At 40.5% G+C, this 19,969-nt stretch overlaps 1 protein-coding gene across 1 annotated transcript in view; it reads left to right on the plus strand.

Moving 5' to 3' along the window:
* APBA1 (amyloid beta precursor protein binding family A member 1) overlaps positions 1-11,576 on the plus strand; it is a 112,375-nt gene extending 100,799 nt beyond the window's left edge. Inside the window, exons 9-13 of the mRNA XM_054986595.1 lie at positions 477-656; positions 1,283-1,495; positions 7,726-7,845; positions 9,271-9,411; positions 10,658-11,576. Coding sequence (XP_054842570.1) covers positions 477-656; positions 1,283-1,495; positions 7,726-7,845; positions 9,271-9,411; positions 10,658-10,729 — 726 coding nt within the window. The 3' untranslated portion in view covers positions 10,730-11,576. The remainder of the gene's footprint in view (positions 1-476; positions 657-1,282; positions 1,496-7,725; positions 7,846-9,270; positions 9,412-10,657) is intronic.
* The last annotated feature ends 8,393 nt before the right edge of the window (positions 11,577-19,969 follow it).

The raw sequence follows: 19,969 nt of genomic DNA on the forward strand, positions 1-19,969 counted from the left end.
ATTTGCTCATTTTAAAAAATTGACAAGATCAGAAATATAACTTGGAGTTCTTACACCAGTTCATCAAAACAGACCTGTACACTCCCTCCCCCATAAGACTGCCAAGGTCTCTTGATGTATACCTCATTTGTTTCCTGGGGTTGGACACTCACAGCAGAGTAGGGTTGAGGAATTAAAATGGCTGAGCATCTGGGGACATTGTTAGCTTCCTAAGCTTAGGGTCCACTTAAGTCTGTGGGCTTGGCTCCTTGTGGGCAGTAAGTGTCCCACAATAATTATATAAAGAGCCAAACTGATCTGTTGCAGCCACCATATGTGTTCTGTGGTCATACTTCCATCGCAGGTAGAAGCCAGTTTGAAATTCCCTATTTTAAGATCTCCCAAATTTCCTTTGACGTTATGAGCTAATTTGATGTATCTTATTTTAACATGGTTTCTTTTCTTTTGTCTTTCTTCCCTTTTGGTATCCGCTATAGGCACAGCTAATTGCACAGTCCATAGGTCAAGCATTTAGTGTGGCCTACCAGGAATTTCTGCGAGCAAATGGAATAAATCCAGAAGACCTAAGCCAGAAGGAATACAGTGACCTGCTCAACACTCAGGACATGTACAATGATGACTTGATCCACTTCTCTAAGTCTGAAAACTGCAAGGATGTATGTTCCCATTTTAGTCACGATCCTGTTAGGCTAATAATGCCCCAGGGCAAGCTAATGCGAGTAACAGCAATTAAACAGCCATTAAGAGTTCCTCACTGGACAGAAGCCTCTCCATCTTGCAGGGATGCAAACACCGAGACACTTTTGTGTCCCCCTCTCTCTTTTTTAAAAAAGGAACAGCCAGTGCTAAATTTATCAGCACTTGGACTAATTGCCATATGCTATGCATGCTCTTAAGAAACCAATTTAAAATGTTTGGCATGCTTTAGCATGACTAAAAATAAGCTGTTAATCCAATCAACAATTTCATTTTTGTGGACATAACAGAGTTTGCAAGAAAGCTTGTTTCAAAAATTCCGTATGTTGGAAGCTTTACAGATAAAATGTTTAATCTGCATGAAGTAGAATTTCATAAAAACAGAAAGTTGGAGATATTTCAATTCATAGAATCATTCTGCTGTGTTTCATTGCTTTATGCTGCTCCACTGTTCCACACACAATAAGGGCATACATTCTTATTGAAGTATGCCTCCATTTTCTTGAGAGAGAGAAAGGCAGTTTTGCGTTTCATAGAGGAGAATGGCATTTATTTGATGTTCTCAATATTTATTGTTCTGATTCAGGTTTTCATTGAGAAACAAAAGGGAGAAATACTTGGCGTAGTCATTGTGGAGTCTGGATGGGGATCCATTTTGCCTACAGTTATCATTGCCAACATGATGCATGGAGGACCAGCCGAGAAATCTGGGAAGCTGAACATAGGGGACCAGATCATGTCAATCAATGGGACTAGCTTGGTTGGCCTGCCACTCTCTACATGCCAGAGTATCATAAAGGTACAGAAATTGCATGTGATTTAAAACATATTCCTGACTCGTGTCTATCAAGAAGGATGTTTGCTGTTCATCAGAAAGAAAGTGGAATGATACTTGATCACAGCACCAGGGTTGGTAATTTTCTGCCATGTGCAGTGCTCTGTGTATATGTGTGCTCCAGTCTCAAACAGACCAGTGCCCTGCTGTACTTTATAGTTAGGGCAGAGGGATGGTTTATAGTCCTGATTCGTGGTGCTCTGGTTATAATCCATTGCCTCTGCGGTCTTCTCATGTTCCCACCACTTTTCTTTATAAATCCATAGCAGATTTGCTATGCATCAGTATTTCACGGATGTTGTCTGTCTTTGATTCTCTCCCTTCATGAACAGATACAGTTTGGTCTTGAGAATCTCCCACGGACTTGCCTCCACTTTTACTTTTCCTGGATAATCACTGCTGTTATCTTGTTGCTATATAGAGACCTTGCTGTATCCTGTATGTGAAGACCTGCTTTTTTCCTGCAACACCTGGCTGTTGTCACGGGCACAGCTGAGCACTTCCGAACAGAAAATGACCCAGAGACTGTCAGCAGAAAATGCACACTTATTTGAAACTTTCAGTGTTTACTCCTGAGCTTAATATGGAATTACAGAAATCAAGTTACCAAACAAGAGGTGGTGTTATGTTATTTAAGTAGATGCTTGTGATTGTTAAGAACAGTAACGGTTAATAAAAGAGGTGCATATTTTTGTTGTGAGGTTTGACTAGGCAGTGACCTTGTTGTTACTCTGTAAAATTCTGCCCATCAACTTAATTTTGGTCATTCTGTAATAGATAATATTTTTCCTTTGTTATGAACAATTATGGAACAGTTATGAAAGCACAGCCTGCAGTCTTAATGATATGCAAGATGTTTCATCCCAGGAAATCTTGTGTCACAAGTTCTGTAGTGCTTTAGCATTTAGTAACCTTAGTATGCCCTCTAGATACCCTTAGTATCATTTTAGAGAATGATCAGTTGGTCCACAGGTAAAAGGGTTAGGGTTATACAACTACTATATGTGCCTTAGCTGTGGGTATGCATGTCTATCCATAGTAAAGGGTGTGTAGAAAATTGCACCTACATGTAGGAGAGCTGTTCTGTGGTTTTTTTATCCTTTAGCTATTTTGTTCCATTGCCCTGGTACCTGCTACCATACCTGCTTCCTGATCCGTGCAGGTTGCTTATTTTTTCCTGTGCCTTTCACTTCCAACAAGTGCTTGGAAGTCAGATTTGGATGAATCATCAGTATAAATTTTTTTCTGTTTGCAGGGAACAGCATTTCTGTGCTTGCAGAGCGCTGGCAAAGCCAGCATAGCCTTGGAACTCCCTTGGTTTCATATTATTTGCTCATTATCTGTAATGTCAGAAAGAGGCTTCCGGTTGCAGAAACTGTATGCAATTTACCATTGTGGAATTCTTCCTTGGCAGTTCATGAGTTTTGATCTTAAATGCCTTTATTGTAGAGCTGCAAGACTTTCCTGTTTGGCATGCATACAACAGCCAGGATTAAGCAGACACGGGGGTGTCAAATTTGTGTGTATGAAAAAAATAATACATAAGTATCATAAGTTGGAAGTGACTTGACTGCACATAACACACGTGTTTATCTTTAGGGAAATTATGTGTCATCTAAATAGTTTAATTTTATTTATTTTATATACATTATCTGTAGTCTGCCTTTCTCACTGAGACTCAAGGCTGATTAGTCAGTGTTATTCAATACAGTCAACAGGATGGGACATACAATAAGCAATTTAATAGGATTAGGATTGCAGAAATCTGAAATCAGAACTGAAACAAAGCATAATTAATATGACATGTTAAATGATGTAGCAATTACATAGTTGGATAATACATATAGCAGCAGATTGTATGTTGTGTGCACAGTGGTATAGTCCCCACAGTTCTTTTCCCTTCTTTAAAGCGTCTTTTTGAACCGCCCTGTTATAGTATCTGTGTAAGAACGTCCTCCTGATTAGAAAGCAAGCAGACCGTGTTTTACAGCTAATAATTTAAAGTTAGCTATCTAAATTTTTAAAATAGCTTCTAAAAATAAGTTAGTTGGCTTTTTATTGTGAGAAATGAGGCAAGCTAATAATGGAGTGTGATACAAAAAGAAAAGTGTGCAAAACTGGTCTTTTCAGATTTTGTAGAATCAATGTACGTAATGTAGCACCTTAGTTTTTTCTGATTGGGAAGTCTAACAGACAGCCATATGGTGCACATATGATGCTTTAGTCTGGATTGGGTGATACATTTTGGGCTATAAATAAAGCCCAGGCACCCCAAAGTAGAAGCTATAAAACAGAATGAAAATGTCTTCGGGCCTTGTGTTTTCAGTGCACACCAGATGGCTGCCGAATGGCCTTTTCTCATCTTAGGCTTGTATTGGCTTGTATTTTTATTTACTGTGTGTGCTTCCCAGATCCACATGCAGGCATCCTGGCAGCCAGCCTCCTTGCTTGATGAATGAGCAAGCTGAGCACAATAGTATTATACAGGCAGGAAAGTAAGGGAGCATTTTGCCACTTGGTGCTCTCGAGGGTTTGTTTCACATATAACTGGTACGTAAGAGTGCTGGTAGGAAAAATCAACCATAAAGGGTAAGGCTAAATGCATGAATAGATCTGTGGTGCAAACAGTCATTTCAGCAAGCATCTTTTTCCTGCCTTTGCAAGAGGCCATTTTAAAAACCACCTCTATTGTTAGTAAAGAAAAGGTGCATATGGATACATCCAGTTACAAAGGAATTTTGTGTCAGTGGCATTAACAAATGTGATAAATTATAGAAAGAGTATGTATCTTCATTTTTAGCAGAAGATGAAGGTGAAAGGAATCCTGGCCCAAGGCATTGGACACACTGTGAAACTCTATAGAGGGGGGGCATAGGTTAGAAACCCCCAGTGTCCTCATTCCACAGGTCAAAATGTTGTACACTAAAAATGAAGCAGCTGGGAAGTGCAAAAGTTAACAAGGGGTTACGTCCCTACTTTAAATGTCTTTGGAGGTCCAATAAGGAAGAAGAAGGTTTAGAGCATCTGAGTCCCAAACATAATCAATAGGATAAGAAGCAGGGTCCAAGTCTTGCTACAACCTCAGTAGAGACTCTTACCCACTTACAGGTGCAAGATATGGGAGTCAAGGTCCAGAGCAGAAATTGCCACTCAGAAAAGACCTGAGACTATAGTGCAGAAAGAGCAGCTGATCAAAATTGCCAAAGCCATTAGCGGGAGTGAAAACATAGCAGATCCACACCAGGATACTGAAAACGATGGAACCAAAGAAAGGACAGACATTATGCACCATCAATGAATCTTGTGCTGCTAGCTGAACAAAAACAGCAAGGAGATTAAACATAAAAACAGATTATCTTGCCAATAGATTAGCAAGAGCATTCCCAAATGACAGGGATCCTTGGCAGCAAAGGATCAAACAAAGGGAAAGGCCATGGGCCATCACAGTGTGTTGCAAGGCCAAATAACCCATGCCTTCTGTGACGGATCCCCTTCACTCCCCTACTGTGAGGCAGATTTTCCCACCAAAATTCATTTTGCCTGCTTTGGCTGAGCAGCCCTAAATAACATGTTTGACTAACCATGACAGTCAGATACAATTTTGGCTTTTTAGCCCAGCCAAGGAACTTGATGGTGAGAAGCAGGAGTTCTCTTCCTTTTTGTTGGAAATGGCTCTTGGGACTGTATAGCATTCAAAAAGAAATAACTTTATTTAATAATAACAATAACAGGCAGGGGTTGAATAAGTGTAGTCAGGAATAAAAGTGCTGAGGTAAAATTTTGTAGATAGTACAGAATACACTTTGAATAACAGGCAAATTAGTTTCCTTGAAGCTTAGTTTCTTATATTCTTGGTTCTTAGCAGTGAGAGGTGTTTTACTTAATACTTTAGTTACAGCAGCAGTGTTTCTTGACAGAGTTTCCTATAACAACTCTGTTTTTCTGGTATTAGTTAACTGTTTTCCCTACACAACAGAGCCAGGGTCCTCTTCCCCCTACCCCTAAACAGGAATTAATCTTCTTCTCCTAAGATGTAACTTACCTTTCTTTGCCTTTTGTTTTACTGCAAATGCTACAGTGCAATGCACTGCAATAATGTTTCCTCAACGAACCGGCACCAACTCCTAGATACTCTGATAGCAGGTGTGACCGACTGCACTTGAAAGCTGATTTTCTAAGTGCAGCAATCAGAGAGCTGGGAGGGAAAGAGTTAACTCTTTATTGGAATAGAAACTTCAGTGACAGGCTGCTCCCTCCTCTCTGATTGATCTGTTAGAACCTGGCTGTAGGACTGACAGTTGGTTTCTGTAAGAATTGTTGAGGGAGAGAGTTTATGAGTGAGTTTGCCAGGGAAGGTCAGACATGTTCCCTTCTGAATATTATGCCTTAACTGTAACATCACTGTCCTGAAGAATTATATTTAAGAATTCTTAGTATAAATGTTAGCAGAAGCTGAAGCCCACTTGACACGACACCATAGAATTGGGAGCGTGTTTTGGCAAGAGTGATTGGGTAGTGGGTTAGATTCCCTTTCAGGCCAAGAAAAGAAGGATTATGACTAGTATTCTTGATGAAAGTAGTAGTAGCATGACAAATTCAATTTGCAGAAGACCAGGAGCCACAGAGTCCAGTGTGAGGAATAAAATGGGCCATCTTGATGAGGAGATCAACTACTACCAAAATGCTCCTGTGGCCCTTTGAACACAGCAGATCTCCATTGAGACTAACTGTCAGGGCCCTGTGGGAGTCGGGAGGGGCTGCAAGTCTTGACGGGAAAGTCTTTCACCCATCTACAAACTTCACAGAAGTCCACATACCGGACTACATCACTCTGAACCTGAGGCCATCAGTGAATTTGAGCTAGAAAAATCTCTGAAATTGTCCCATGTGTTCCTGCACAGATAATAGGTAATGCACAAAGCTGGGGGGAGGGTCATCACTAGGGCAAGTCTGAAGCAAGTTAAGAAGTTGAAGTCCAGAATCAGTCCGAAGTCACAGGAGTGAGGCAGAGTCAGCGGCGGCAGGGTCAAGAGTGGTTTGACTTGTTGCTTCCATGGGCCGTTTCTCCTTCTCTCCATCCTTTAAAGCCGAGATGCTTGTTTCACAGCTGGGCTGCATCTGGCCCATACATGCACTCTCCCCTCTATTGATTGGATCCAGGTGCCTCTGGGCTGCTAGACACGCACTTCACTTCCTCTTCAGTAGTTCATGCTGGAGCCTGTTCCATCTGCGCTCTAGCAGCTCTGGAGACGGGGGAGGTAATGTGAGTAGTGGGTGCTGTTCAGTCCCACATTGTGGGCCAGGGCAGTTGGGACACTTCTGATGGGTGGTAGTTCCTCACTTGGCAGATTTGCCATAGCTTCTGGTAGCAGGCTGTCTGTAGCTGACTGTGGGTTTGGGGGACTTGCTCCAGCTGCTCCTTCCTCTTCTCCCAAGTTTCTCTGCCTCGACAGGGCTGACCCACGACAAACAGCCTTGGAGAAAGAGCTGTAGTGAGGAGACTCTGACAGGCCCCACCTCTAGACTTATCTCTTGGTGATCAAGGATGCCAGGGAGGGAGCAGGTGCCTTTAATCAGGCTGACATTTTCAAGCATCTTGAACAAGCCTCTCTTCAGCCATAATGACAAAGGGAAAGACAGAAACTTTTCTCCTTTAAATGAATTTGTATTCTTCGCTAGAATGTCTATTGAGAGTTGAAAATTTTAAAAAGAAATACGTCTCCTCAGCCTCAAGGATGAGGTGAAGGAAAAGCAGAGAACAGCAATGGAGATCCTTTCTTTGTGGTGGGAAAAAGAGGGAATAACATCCCTCCTCCTGGTCATGTGATTTTTTGGCAGGAAAGTGCCAGATGGAGGGGGGTGCTCCTAATCTTCTAGAAAGCTCTAGAAGTATCCATGGCTAGTCTGCACATGCACAGTCCCAATGTGAGACTGCTCAGAAGCCAGAAAATCAACCACAATGTGTTAGGGGACTGGTGAAGTTCCTTGGTATAAGCTTTATTTTCACATTGGTGGTCAGTATGTTCTGGATATGTAACAAATGTTTTGTTTTTAAATTTGTGATCGTAAAGTCTGAACAAATTAAACAGGATATGACTAACACTGGCAAATGCACATCAAGTAGATTTGCAGTTTGCATCTGTATTAATGCTCTGCCACAGTTTTAACAATGTTTCTGTTGTATTGTTTTTAAGGGTTTGAAAAACCAGGCCAGGGTTAAGCTGAATATAGTGAGATGTCCTCCAGTAACTACTGTCCTCATCCGAAGACCAGACCTCAGATACCAGCTAGGATTCAGTGTACAAAATGGCATTGTAAGTAGTATCCTTAACAAGTGACTTTCGCACTCCATCTTTCAGAGACCATTTTTTTCAGATTTCAGATTTGTTACAGTCAAATGACCAGCAAGAAAAAGATCACATATACAAACCACAGTTCCGACTGTTTTTTTAAGAGAGAGGAAAAATGGGAAATAATTTTAATTCAGAAGCACATGGGATATACATTTTTATCTAACTAATAAATCCAAATGTTACATTTTGGAACCAGTGTATATATATGGACAGTCAGCTTACTGTGGGGCAGTATAATCCAGTGTGCTTGTGTATATTACATATGGAGTAGGGGAAGGGGTAATTTCCAGTGCTTAATTTGTAAAATGAGAAGCCATGGAACTCCAATTACAATTTCCTTTCTTGTAACACACTTCCTTAAGAGTCCAGTGTCTCCAACTCATGGTATGCATCGTCAAATGCGAATGTTTTCGCACTTTTGAAATTACCATTTGTCCAGTCGTAACATGGAAGAAGGTAGCTCATTTTACCGCACACCAGCAGGCATTCAATTTGCAGAGCCATATTTCAAGGAAATATCTGTTGGATTCTTTTTAAAAATGGAGGTTTATTTACAAAATAAATAGAATTTGTTTTCCAGACCCGATTTGCTTTTCACACCTGTTGATATGTGCATCATGTACACTGTGCAATAATTTCGCTCTGTGCTCTGAATCTTACATTTATCTGGGCTGGTGCACAGTTTGCACAATGGAGAGATGTCCCAGTCAGCATGTGGATGATGCAACATAAGCTGCATGGACTAAACTGTTGTTAAACCGCCCTGAGCCCGTCTGACGGGGAGGGCGGTCTAGAAATGTGATTAAATAAATGATTAAATAAATATTTGCTCTTGTGGACTTGTATGTTGAAACAGTACAAGGCTGTTTCCACACGGCTTACCTTATTCTGCAAAATAGCGAAATCTCCCGAGAAGACGCTGTTATCGCATGAGAAGATGCTATAACAGCGTCTTCTTGCGAGATTTTGCGCGAGATTTCGCTATTTTGCAGAATAAGGTAAGCCGTGTGGAAACGGCCCAAGTTTCAACACACATTCTACCACTCTCAGCCACCAATGTGGAATTCCTAGCTCATAAATTATCTGTGTGATAATAGGGAAAGCAACAAGCCACTTCTGCACCGAGAGAATTGTGCCCATCCTGGTGAATGTATGAATCAGAACTTGACCCCTTGAGGGTGAGCTGCCTCCATTTAAAGTATTGCATTTTATTTGATACAGTACCACCTTCTGTGATACTGGATTGGTGATGATGGTTTCACGCATGCACACCGTCCTGTCTTGTTGCCTCATCAAAGTTCATGCATGAATGAATTTGTGGTCTCTTACCCGGGACATCTGCCTTTGCAACTTCAATTGTCATCACTTGATGTTCTGCTGTTCCAGATCTGTAGCCTTATGCGAGGAGGGATTGCAGAGCGAGGAGGAGTACGAGTGGGCCACCGAATTATTGAAATAAATGGTCAGAGTGTTGTAGCAACACCTCATGAGAAGATTGTTCACATCCTCTCAAATGCTGTTGGTGAGGTAGGAGCTGGCAACTCTCAGTTTCATTGTATGAAATGTTGGCTTTGTTGCTGCCAGTCAAATGAAAATGACAATGGTCTAGCTCTTTACTACAAAATATGAGTTCATAGTTTGTGGTGAGGCTAGCAACTCAGCCCTGGATGCTCATGGCTTCAGCTGTGGGAGCACTGATCACATTTTTCTCCTGCCTTTCCTCTGAAGAGCTTGGGGCTTAGTGCATTGATCATCGCATTTTAACTCACATCCAGCTTGTGAAATAATTCATGGCTGGTGAATGAAGTTCCTGAGTGGACTTCACCACTCCGAGGCTGCAAGTGGGGGAATCACATGAGAGAGTATTTACCAGTGTTTAAGAAGTTCTTTCAAGTAGAGAACCATCAAAGCAAACAAAACAGAGGGCAGAACATTTTCCTTTCCTATGCTATTTTTTTCTGTTTGCATGGCTTTAGGCAGAGAGATAGTAATTGGGTCTTATACAACAAGGATTTGCACCTCATCTCCCTTATGCAAGGCTAATATTCTGTTAACTGCAGCAGTGGCTTTCAGCTGGTGTATCGTAATATGCAGTGAAGTCCAAAGACCAGTCTAAGGTCTCTCTCTTCATAGTATTTAAAGTTCTTTTAAAAGATGAGGAAGAAGAAAGGGAGAAGGAATTATAGGTGGTAAGGGAGGGATTTTAAAGAGCCCTGTGGTGCAGAGTGGTAAGCAGCAGAACTGCAGCCCAAGCTCTGCTCACGACCTGAGTTCAATCCTGGTGGAAGCTGGGTTCAGGTAGCTGCCTCAAGGTTGACTCAGCCTTCCATCCTTCCGAGGTCGGTAAAATGAGTACCCAGTTTCCTGGGGGTAAAGTGTAGATGACTGGGGAAGGCAATGGCAAACCACCCCGTAAAAAAGTCTGCCAAGAAAATGTTGTGATGTGACATCCCCCCATGGGTCAGTTATGACTCGGTGCTTGCACAGGGGACTACCTTTACCTACCTTTAAGGGTGGGAAGAAGAAATAGGAATATATAAGGGGGATTCTCTCTTGTGGTCTGAAATGCACTGTTTCTGACTGAGTATCACTGCCTGCCTGCCTGCCTGTTTTACTGCCTGCCTGTTTTACTAGGGAGTGATCCCACTGAATTATGGATAGGATTGCAGCCTGATGCTTCCTAAATATCTTCTCATCCCAAAAACACAAAATGCCAAACCCCTTTTTATTATTTTGGTAGGACACTGACTCAATTCTCCTTTTGTTCTTCCAGATTCATATGAAGACTATGCCAGCTGCCATGTACAGACTCTTGACAGCACAGGAACAACCAGTTTACATCTAAAGCTCACCTTCCCAGTATGCATGGAGGACCTTTCTCCTCGTTAGTGGTTGTGTTTTCTTGTGCAGCATTTTGGTGTCTGCAGCAACATTCACCCCCTCCCGCCCCGCCACTCCCATCATTCTGCTGTGTACAAAACATTTTTGGTTGCACCTTTTTTACTATTAGAGTTTTATGTAATCCTTCACAACAAGGAAAATAACCAAGATTCTCTCTTTCTCACTCACTCACAGTTCAGGCTGTTACCATTTTGTGCTTCTGTTGCTGTTAAGACAGACAACATCAGTGCATCAATTGGAAGAAAACTCTGTTTACCAAACAAGTCAAACAACCTGGTAAAATTCTCATGGGTTGGTAGATGGGATGGGGACTTGTTAAATCTGAAAAGGAGCTGTGCTGCGTATCTGAGGGGAAGCACTCAATGATGCTATTTGCTCTAAGGAAAAGATTGGGTTATGTTTGAGGGAAGGAAAGATGGGCAAACCCCATTTTTTCAGCCGAAAACTGCTTCCATAAAGTACTTCACATCTGTGTATCAGGCCAGTGTTGCCTCAAGGGTAGTGTTTATCGTGTGCTGAAAATCCTCTGGGACTGGATTTTGCTTTGTTCATGGGTAATTTTGCTACTTGAGACCTAAGCATTTCTCCACCTCTTCTCCAGAGGACTTTATTTTTAGATGCAGGATGGTTTTTGCAAGTGGCTTTTCTAATCCCTTCTTTCTTTCTAAAGCTGCGTGGTATCCAGCTAATTTAGTGGGGGAAGGGGTGTGACTGCTGTCAGACAGACCTTAATTTCCTACATTTTCTTCATTTTGTGAATGTGTACATATATATGTGTGTATGCGGGGTGATTGGTCGTCACATTTTAAAACTGTATGCTTGATATTTATGATATTTTTGAAAGTCCATACAGTTCTAAATTGGTTTGTTATTCTGAGCCAGTATACTTGTAACATATCTTTGGTCCAAAAGTTAGAATTTAATATTTTAAAGATAAGTTCTCTTTAGTTTTGGACTATAGCATTATTGAAATAGTTGAAGGTATACATTTAATTTATTTTGTAAATTATATGTGTGTGTGTGTGTATACATATATATATATATATATACACATATATTTATACACATATATACATATATATACACATGTATATATATACATATATTTATGTGTGTGTATACACACACACACACACAAATATATGTATATATATTTATGTATATATACACATAAATATATATGTAAAGTTAATCTCAGATATGGGATCTTAAAGAGTATGATCAATTATTGTAGATGCTTGTGCAATGAAAGTGTGTTCCAAAATGTTTTGGTGATGGTATTTAAAATCAGGGTCAGTAGACTTCAGTATTTGTAGCAAAAAGGGAAAAAAGTCGTTCCTCAAGCACCTTGAACATTAATACATTTATCAGAACATATGTCTTTGTGGCACAGAGGCACAAAAACATTTGTCATAATAAATATGTTACTGTTTAAGTTTTCCCCAAGACTCTATGTTAGTTTTGCCTGTGGCATATTAACATGGAATTTATCTACAGTTTGCATGTCGGATGGGGTAGAAAAATAGGAGATGCATACTTTGTAACATGACAGCCAAGTGCACTATTCAGGAAAGCACTAGTGCATCAGGTAAAGAGACTAGGATGACTGCATGTACCTGTTGCATAGATAAATAATAACATACACCTGAGGTTTAATGCCCTGAATGGGTGCTATATGTGGATGCATGGGTATCCCACTGCCTGCACCAAGCATAGAGTCTCTGGGAGAGCAAGGAGGTGGTAATATATTTCACTTTGTGAAATAAGTAGGCACTGGGGAGGCATGGAGTTACCTCCTCCATACTCTGTTCTCTTTATACTGCTGGAAGTAGCTAACTTGTATAGGAATAATGGTGGGATGGGGGCGGGGGTTAATTACCTTCTTCCACCAAAGTTTTACAAGATTACATTCTATTGCCTATATAAATAGTAGTATAGGAAAGGCAAAACATGTAATATGAATGAGTAGCAATCAGGGCAAATTGTAGCTGTCTTTTCTTATGCACCGAGTTCCACTGAAGCCCTTTTTAAAATCCTTCAGCCTAGGTGTGCCTGATTCTACATACAACCAGGGTGTTGTTGGAGCCTGGAGAACTCCAGGTAACGAAGCTTTACTGAAACAAAGGGGATGTGAACTTGGATGCAGACCAACCATTGGGAGTTCAAGTAAGAGGAGGAGAGATGTAATTTTTTAAAAAAAAATTGGTGCAACCTTGAAAGAAAAACAAAATAAAATAATTAACATTATCTAAAATATTTAACAATTTACTTAGTTGTAGAAATCATAATAAAAGATTTATGAACATCACTCTTTCAAGGTCTTAGAAAAGGCCTGAAAAACATGAAGGTCTGTTCCATCCAGATTTTGTAAGTGTCTTTTGGGGGGTGGGGGGTAAGAATAATGAGTAGAGGTTGAATTTTTGCTGCTGAAAAATAGAGGCTTCAGTAGAAGAGAGAGAGAAATAAACTTTGAGTAAGGGGAGTTACTGAAAGGTTCAAAGCAGGAATTTAATGTATTAAGTAGGAAAACACTCAAATACTCTATTTTTCTTAAAGGAGTTCTTAAAGGATTTCAGAACCATGGAATACTCATTATACAGTAGCATTAGTTTTCCAAGTTGATGGGTAATATTCTGTTCTTAGACTGATACATCTAGATTGAGAGCTTTGCATTTTCCAAAAGACCACATGAACAACTTTCTGAATAAGTATATGCATATATACAGTAGCCCATGGAAGTATGATATATACTGCACATAATTTAGTTTAGACATCATAACCATTTCTTCCTTCCCTGGCCCACTCATAGCATTTACTTTCCATCAAGGAAAGATCAGACCTTTCCTAAGTCATCTTCTCTTATTCCACTTCTCTTCACTCAGGGTCAAACCACACAAGACAAAATACGCTTGAATTACACTCATTGCACTCAAATACACTCGAATTACCCATGTAATTTGAGTGTATTTTGTCTCATGTCTTGGTCAAGTCTCCCTACCCCCCATTTCCTTACATCCAGCGGATAATCCAGAAATTTTCTAAATGAAAAGCTAGAGTTGAGGGCCCAAGTACTCCAGCAGTGTTACTTCCCAGAATAGAGTTACTCCTACTTCTGGCTTACCTAAGATATTTATTTCCCCAGATTTTAGAGAGAGTACAAATGGGAATAGGGCAGATATGAGAGTCAAATGAAGGTGTAACATCTTTGACATCTTTGTAACTTGAATGACTGTAAATGGTTTTCAAATTATTATAAGTATGAGAGAAAATCATTCATGTCTCAGATGCCTTCTGGTCTGGTTTATTACAGTAGGCAATACTGGTTGGGAAGCGCAGGGCTGGTTCACTGAACCAAAGCCCGTCTTCAGCGCACAAATGTTCTTGAACCAGACTGTACAAGAATGTGAATCCCTTCACAGTTGTGAAAACTGCCATTGCAGTCAGAGAAATCGTCGTCTGTGTACAGCCCAGTTCATACAAAGATTTTTCTGCACAGTTGTGGTGATGTGGCTGCTTGCATGTAGAAGAATATTACTTGAGGACTGATTTAAGAGTAGAGCCAATTTTATAATCAATTGAGAGTTTTCAACTTTAGCAGAAGGATTGTGAATAATATGGACTGAAAGGGGAGAGGTGACACAACCAGTTGAAAGCTAATGTTTTAAACGAGTCTTAGAGAAGCAGTTACTAGAAGCAGTTTACATTCTCTGTAGAATCAAAGCATCCGTTTATTTAACACTCCTTCCAGCCTGCAAAAATCCAGTAAGGATGATAATTTGCATACTTTAACAACTCTTCCATGTTTACATTACAGTTGAAATTGTCTCTTGATTTATCATTTTTCTGTGTGTCTGAATTGCTTTATAATTTGCAATATGTTTTGGGATCTCCCAAATGCAAGCTTTCGTTGTAGGGAGGGGAGTTCTTTGTACTTCTGGGAATAAAAAGAAATCTGTGTCTGAAGATGGCAAGTGTGTGTGTGTGTGTGTGTGTATACATAGAGAGAGCACAGTACTAATGAATATGAAACTGTACTATTATTCTATAAAGACAGTGAATAAAAATTATTGAAAAGCATTGGGAGAAGTATAGTATTGTATTTGTAACAATATTGTTCTTTGTAAACACTAAACTTGATTTATTTATATATATTTATTTATATAAATATATATAAAAATGTGAACCTGGAATGTTGATACTGCACATCTACTGAATGTAACTTTTCAGACTTTTGTCACAGGTCTTTGGCCCCTTCTCTGTAATGAAGCTTACAGTGGTTTAAGGGGGATTTAATTTTTTTCTTGGCCTCTGTTTTATTGTGATGTATTCATGTGTGCTACATTCCTTATTTAACAGAGTGCTAATATCTGTAAGATTTGCAACAATAAACATACCAAAAAAAGCATTAGATATAGCAAAGACTCTGTTAACATTGATTTAGGAAGACCTTGTTACTATTTGAACCACAAATCATTAATGTATTCAGATTTCCATACCTCCCACCACCCCATGAAATATATGAGTTTTGGGCAGTACAGACTCCTGAATCCTAACTATGTCACATGCAAAGTACGTTACTTTTTGTCATTAAATGATTAATATAATTTAGGGGTTTTACCAAGTAACCCCTTAATTGCATGCCCTGTGGCATTGCAAGGCCCTGCTAGCAAGTCCTGCTATGTGTGCAGAGACTTAGGGGTGCATTTTCTTTATCTTTACACTGGTCTTTCACAGAAAGCACAGAGGCATTGTTTAGCTTGTCTGCAAACGCCCAGTGAGAATGAAGAGAAAATTTCCCTTCCCTCCTTCAGTTATTCTGCAGTGCACACTCATCCCCAAAAAAGAAAAGATACTTCTTATTCTTCCCATTAACCTTTGCAGAAGGAAGAAGGGAGGGCCCTTTCTTTCTTTCCCCCATGTTCTCTGAAGTTCATAGAGATTCAGTATAGGAGTTTTTGCATTGGAAATGCACACAAAAGTCAAATGCAGCAGTTTAGTTCTCCATTTTTTCCCCTAGAAACGTCTTTCTGGATATAAGGCAGAAAATTCCTACTGATAAAACCAAAAGCTTCTCTAGTCCAGTATCCTATTCCCACATTGGCCAACCAACCAAAAGGCAACATGTCTATCATCTATCTCCTTTTTCCTAGTTTAAAAAAAAATACCCAGGCAAGAGGGATTGTGAAGTTGTTTATCTTGCTTGCAAACAATTCTTGCTCTGAAGTCCATTCTTCCAAGATCTTTTAGGGGAGTTCCAAGTGTTATCATTTTTTAACAGAGGGGAAGTAATGGGGGGGGGGGAGATCCTCTTGTGCTCAGGTGCTAGAGCAGCACCCCCAACAAATGCAGATATTCTTGATTTATGAAGCTCCCTGCCAACCTTCACAAGAAATCAAGGGAAATTTCAAGAGTTTCTTCAAACAAAATGTGCTAGAACTGCCCCTTGGGCTACATCCCATTTCAGTTCTCTGAGACATCTAGGCACCACCTGGTGATGTGCTGGTCTCCTGGCCTGCACAATTTTCAGCATGGTTATCGCACATTTCTCCTTCAGTACACAGCCACAGCTCAATTTTGGAATGACCTGCTGAGGGCCAGCACTCCCAGCTTCCCTTCCTCATTGCCGGTTAAAAGAACCTGTCTCATGCCTGTGTCTCTTGCTGTCCAGAAACTGGTTACCACATGGATGGTTTGCTGTACTATGCACCCTCAGGGAGCTAGCAATCTAGCAACCAACTACCTTTGTTCTCCTGGCACGTACGCCAAATATTTTATAAGTAGTTTATAACTCCATGGATAAATATAGCTAGATCACATGTACATTCTTTATCTTGCCTGACAGCAAGTTCTTTAATTTCTGTTGTTCAGAAATATTCTGTAGACCTTCAGTCCAGGGAGTAATATATTGATTGCAAAGTAAATTGTGTTAGGGAAAGCTAAAAAGGATAGGGGGAATTCTATTAAAATGGGACTTCATCTCAGTGGAAGGTGATGCATTGCATCTGAATAACATGAAAGAGCGTTGATATTTTGGAACTGTTAAGTAGAAGAGATGTTTAGCTGGTTCAGACATTTTCTGGTAGATGAAAATAAATTGGGGAGCATTCCTGACCAGCTTTGAATTTTAATACAGACCAGTCTTTTTTAAATAATCGGTTTCATACATCTTGCAAAGATTTTTCTCAGTGAAACCTCTATTAATCACATTTGGGTTTAATGTGGCAAACTTTGAATCAATTGGGCTAAGCCAAGTTTTGAACCAAGGATCGGGTATTACTAGTTGCAGCAGAGATGGTAAAGCGTTCGATTCACAAAGGGATGATCTGAAGTTAATGGCACGATACCATGCTAATGTCGAAATTTGAGGGAGTCCAAGTTCTAGTTGCACCACAGCTGAAGGTACACTGGGAGGAGGAGAAAGAATCTTATGAAAGAACATTTGCTGGAGTTGATCAAGAGGGTCCAGCGGTCCATTGGTCCAGATTGGGGCAGCATAGAGCAATTTGGGAAGAATAATGGCTTTATATAATACTAACCAAAGTGGCATGAGTTGACCACCTTGGGTATAAAAGAATTTCTTGTGTCATTTGGGTCTTTCCTATGACTGATCTTATATGGGAGTTCTAGATCAGATCTTAACTAAACATCGCACTGAGATATTTAAACTGATTAACTTCTTCAATGGTTTCTCCATAAATTTGCCAGGGGTGTGCCTTCAAAAGTCTTGACTTAAAAAATCTCAAGATCTTTGTTTTGAAAAATTTATTGTTAGTGACTCTTGGGCACAAAAGATTCACAAGTTTCTTCAGGCCAATTGGGGTTCAGCTGAGGAGAACTAACCCATCGGCATATAGAATCATTGACTGGTTGGTTTGTTAAAAATTGTGTATAGGGAATTATTTTACAAATGTGTGAAGAAGTTGTTTATATATAAATTATATAAGTGTGGAGCTAGAACATACCCCTGGCACCCATTTTGAATAGTGTGTTCAATTGGCAGTTTAAGTTGTACAGAGAAGAGTTACCAGCATTTAAAATAGTAAAACTTATTAAAAGGAAAAATTCACATACTCTGCACAGCAACAGACTTGAGCAAGGGATACAAAAGAAAAATCACAAACATGCAATTCCTTATCCCTCTGTACATGCCCTAGATGGTCATATTCTAAGGCAGGCTTTTTACCCTTGAAAGTTACAATAATCTAAACACTTTCCATTACCTTGGAGTCTATTTGCATGCAGCCAGCCCGTTTTCAGCTCCCCGTGGCAACGGTGGCCATTAAGATGGAGCCCAGATGTAAGAGATCCTTCCTCCAGATGGGATCAGCCAAAATGGACCTGTTTTTTCCATGCCAAGGATTGTTACCTCTGCTTCCTGTCCTTCCCAGAAAGAGATCCTATTTGGCATCCCCCAGTCTCTGTTCTCTGCTTCCTAGAACCATTTGTGTAATCCAGCCTTAAGCACTGAGTGATTAGGAGCAGCATCACCAAAATGGGGCTGATAGAGAATCTCTTAAAATGAAAGGGGGGGGGTTGTGGCCCCAAAACAGAAAACATTGCTCTTAAAGCATGCCATAACAACAAAAAATGATAGTTGCAGCTAAAAAGTTTGTTTCCCAAAACAAAATTTTGGGAAACAATTAGCGTCTAAATAATATAGAAAATTATTAAAGTTACTTGTGAATTTCACTTTATATTATTTAAGCTGGGTTCTTTCCTACTGAGAGCAGTACCGTTGGGCAGTAACTGGGATAATTTGAAAAGCTGAAAGGGGAGAATCTGTCCTCTCCCTTCAGTCTCAGAATGCGCTCTCTCTCTCAGTCTGCTCTCCCTCAACCCCTGGCTTCTTTCAATCAACTTTTTTCAGGGAAACAGGCTCTTCTGCTTTCTGATATTGTCAGCTGCTCGTCACTTGCCATTCCATATTTACATCCTGGCAGGCTGTGAGTGCTGAGGGAAAGGTAATGGACAGCAGGTGAGCAGGCCGGCCACCACCACTCTAGGTCCTTGAGAATGCAAATAGAGATGGTATTGCAGAACCCAATGAGTAGAACAGCTGAGGGGATCCTAGGCCTGGAATCTAGCAAGCATGCAAAAAAACTATTCATGTACAGCAACAGTGCATGGACTACTTCCTGGTATTCAGCGGAATCTCTTGGAGATATGGGGAGAAATTTTGTGGTGAGTTATTCCATGTCTTCAGCTTCAGTGAAATGTGTCACATTTCTTGGTGAACCCTGTACAAGTTCTTCAGTCTTCTAGAGGTAGTTGCACAGAGGACTATTTTTTCCATGAGATTTTGGCTAACTGAAGCAAACTAGGAAGCACGGAAAACAGCTAGTTGGAAGACCATGTCCTTAACCAGTGGCTCTTTGCTTAATAGCTGCACCCAAGGAGGTGGCCATCTGGATTAATTATTCAAAGTATAGCCTGACATTCTCATTAGGGGAACTTGATTCCTGGTTACAATCAGGGATCTGGGAATGAATCCAAAGCTCTGTCTGAGGGTTGTCTGATGAATCCACTTCCCCCACCCCACCACTTGATGATAGTGTATAACTAAGACTGCATGGGAGCATTTTGGAATGGTGGTGATACAAAGATTGGTTGCTGGATGTCAACCACAGTCAGAAGGTACAGATAGCTTGCAATTATACCAAGAAAGCAAGTTGGCTTTAAATTCAAACCCCGAGGCTGGCTCCAGCTGACCGGTGGAGGTAGAAGCTCCCTGCTGGGCAGCTGAAGCCAACTGCGGACTTTGAAAGCACCCCGAAGCTTTCCAAAGTGACCTGAATCACTTCAGGAAGCTATGATTCAGCATTTCCAAATTGGAGTCAGCATGCTGGGCCCGATTCAGAAATCCCAAATATTTACGAATCGGGTCCGATTCGGGTATTTATCCCAAATCGGAAACCTGAATCACACGCCCTTGGTTGTGACTACTGAGTGTTATTGCAATGATAGCTGCCACTAATGAGGTACACAAGCCTGAGGCATATTGATTTTATTTTTGCATGTTTGCATATGTGTAATGGGGAGAGGGAAGATACAGGTCTCCTGGGTAACTTAACATGTTCCCTGGCAAACTTTCCACTGCGCTGCTTCTCATGAGGAATGTTTTTCTTAGACAAAGTACCTTTATTTTCAGGAACCGAAGAAATATTCATAATAATGAGTCACGCTG

Source organism: Eublepharis macularius, chromosome 8 (assembly GCF_028583425.1).
Source record: "Eublepharis macularius isolate TG4126 chromosome 8, MPM_Emac_v1.0, whole genome shotgun sequence".
NCBI lineage: Eukaryota > Metazoa > Chordata > Lepidosauria > Squamata > Eublepharidae > Eublepharis > Eublepharis macularius.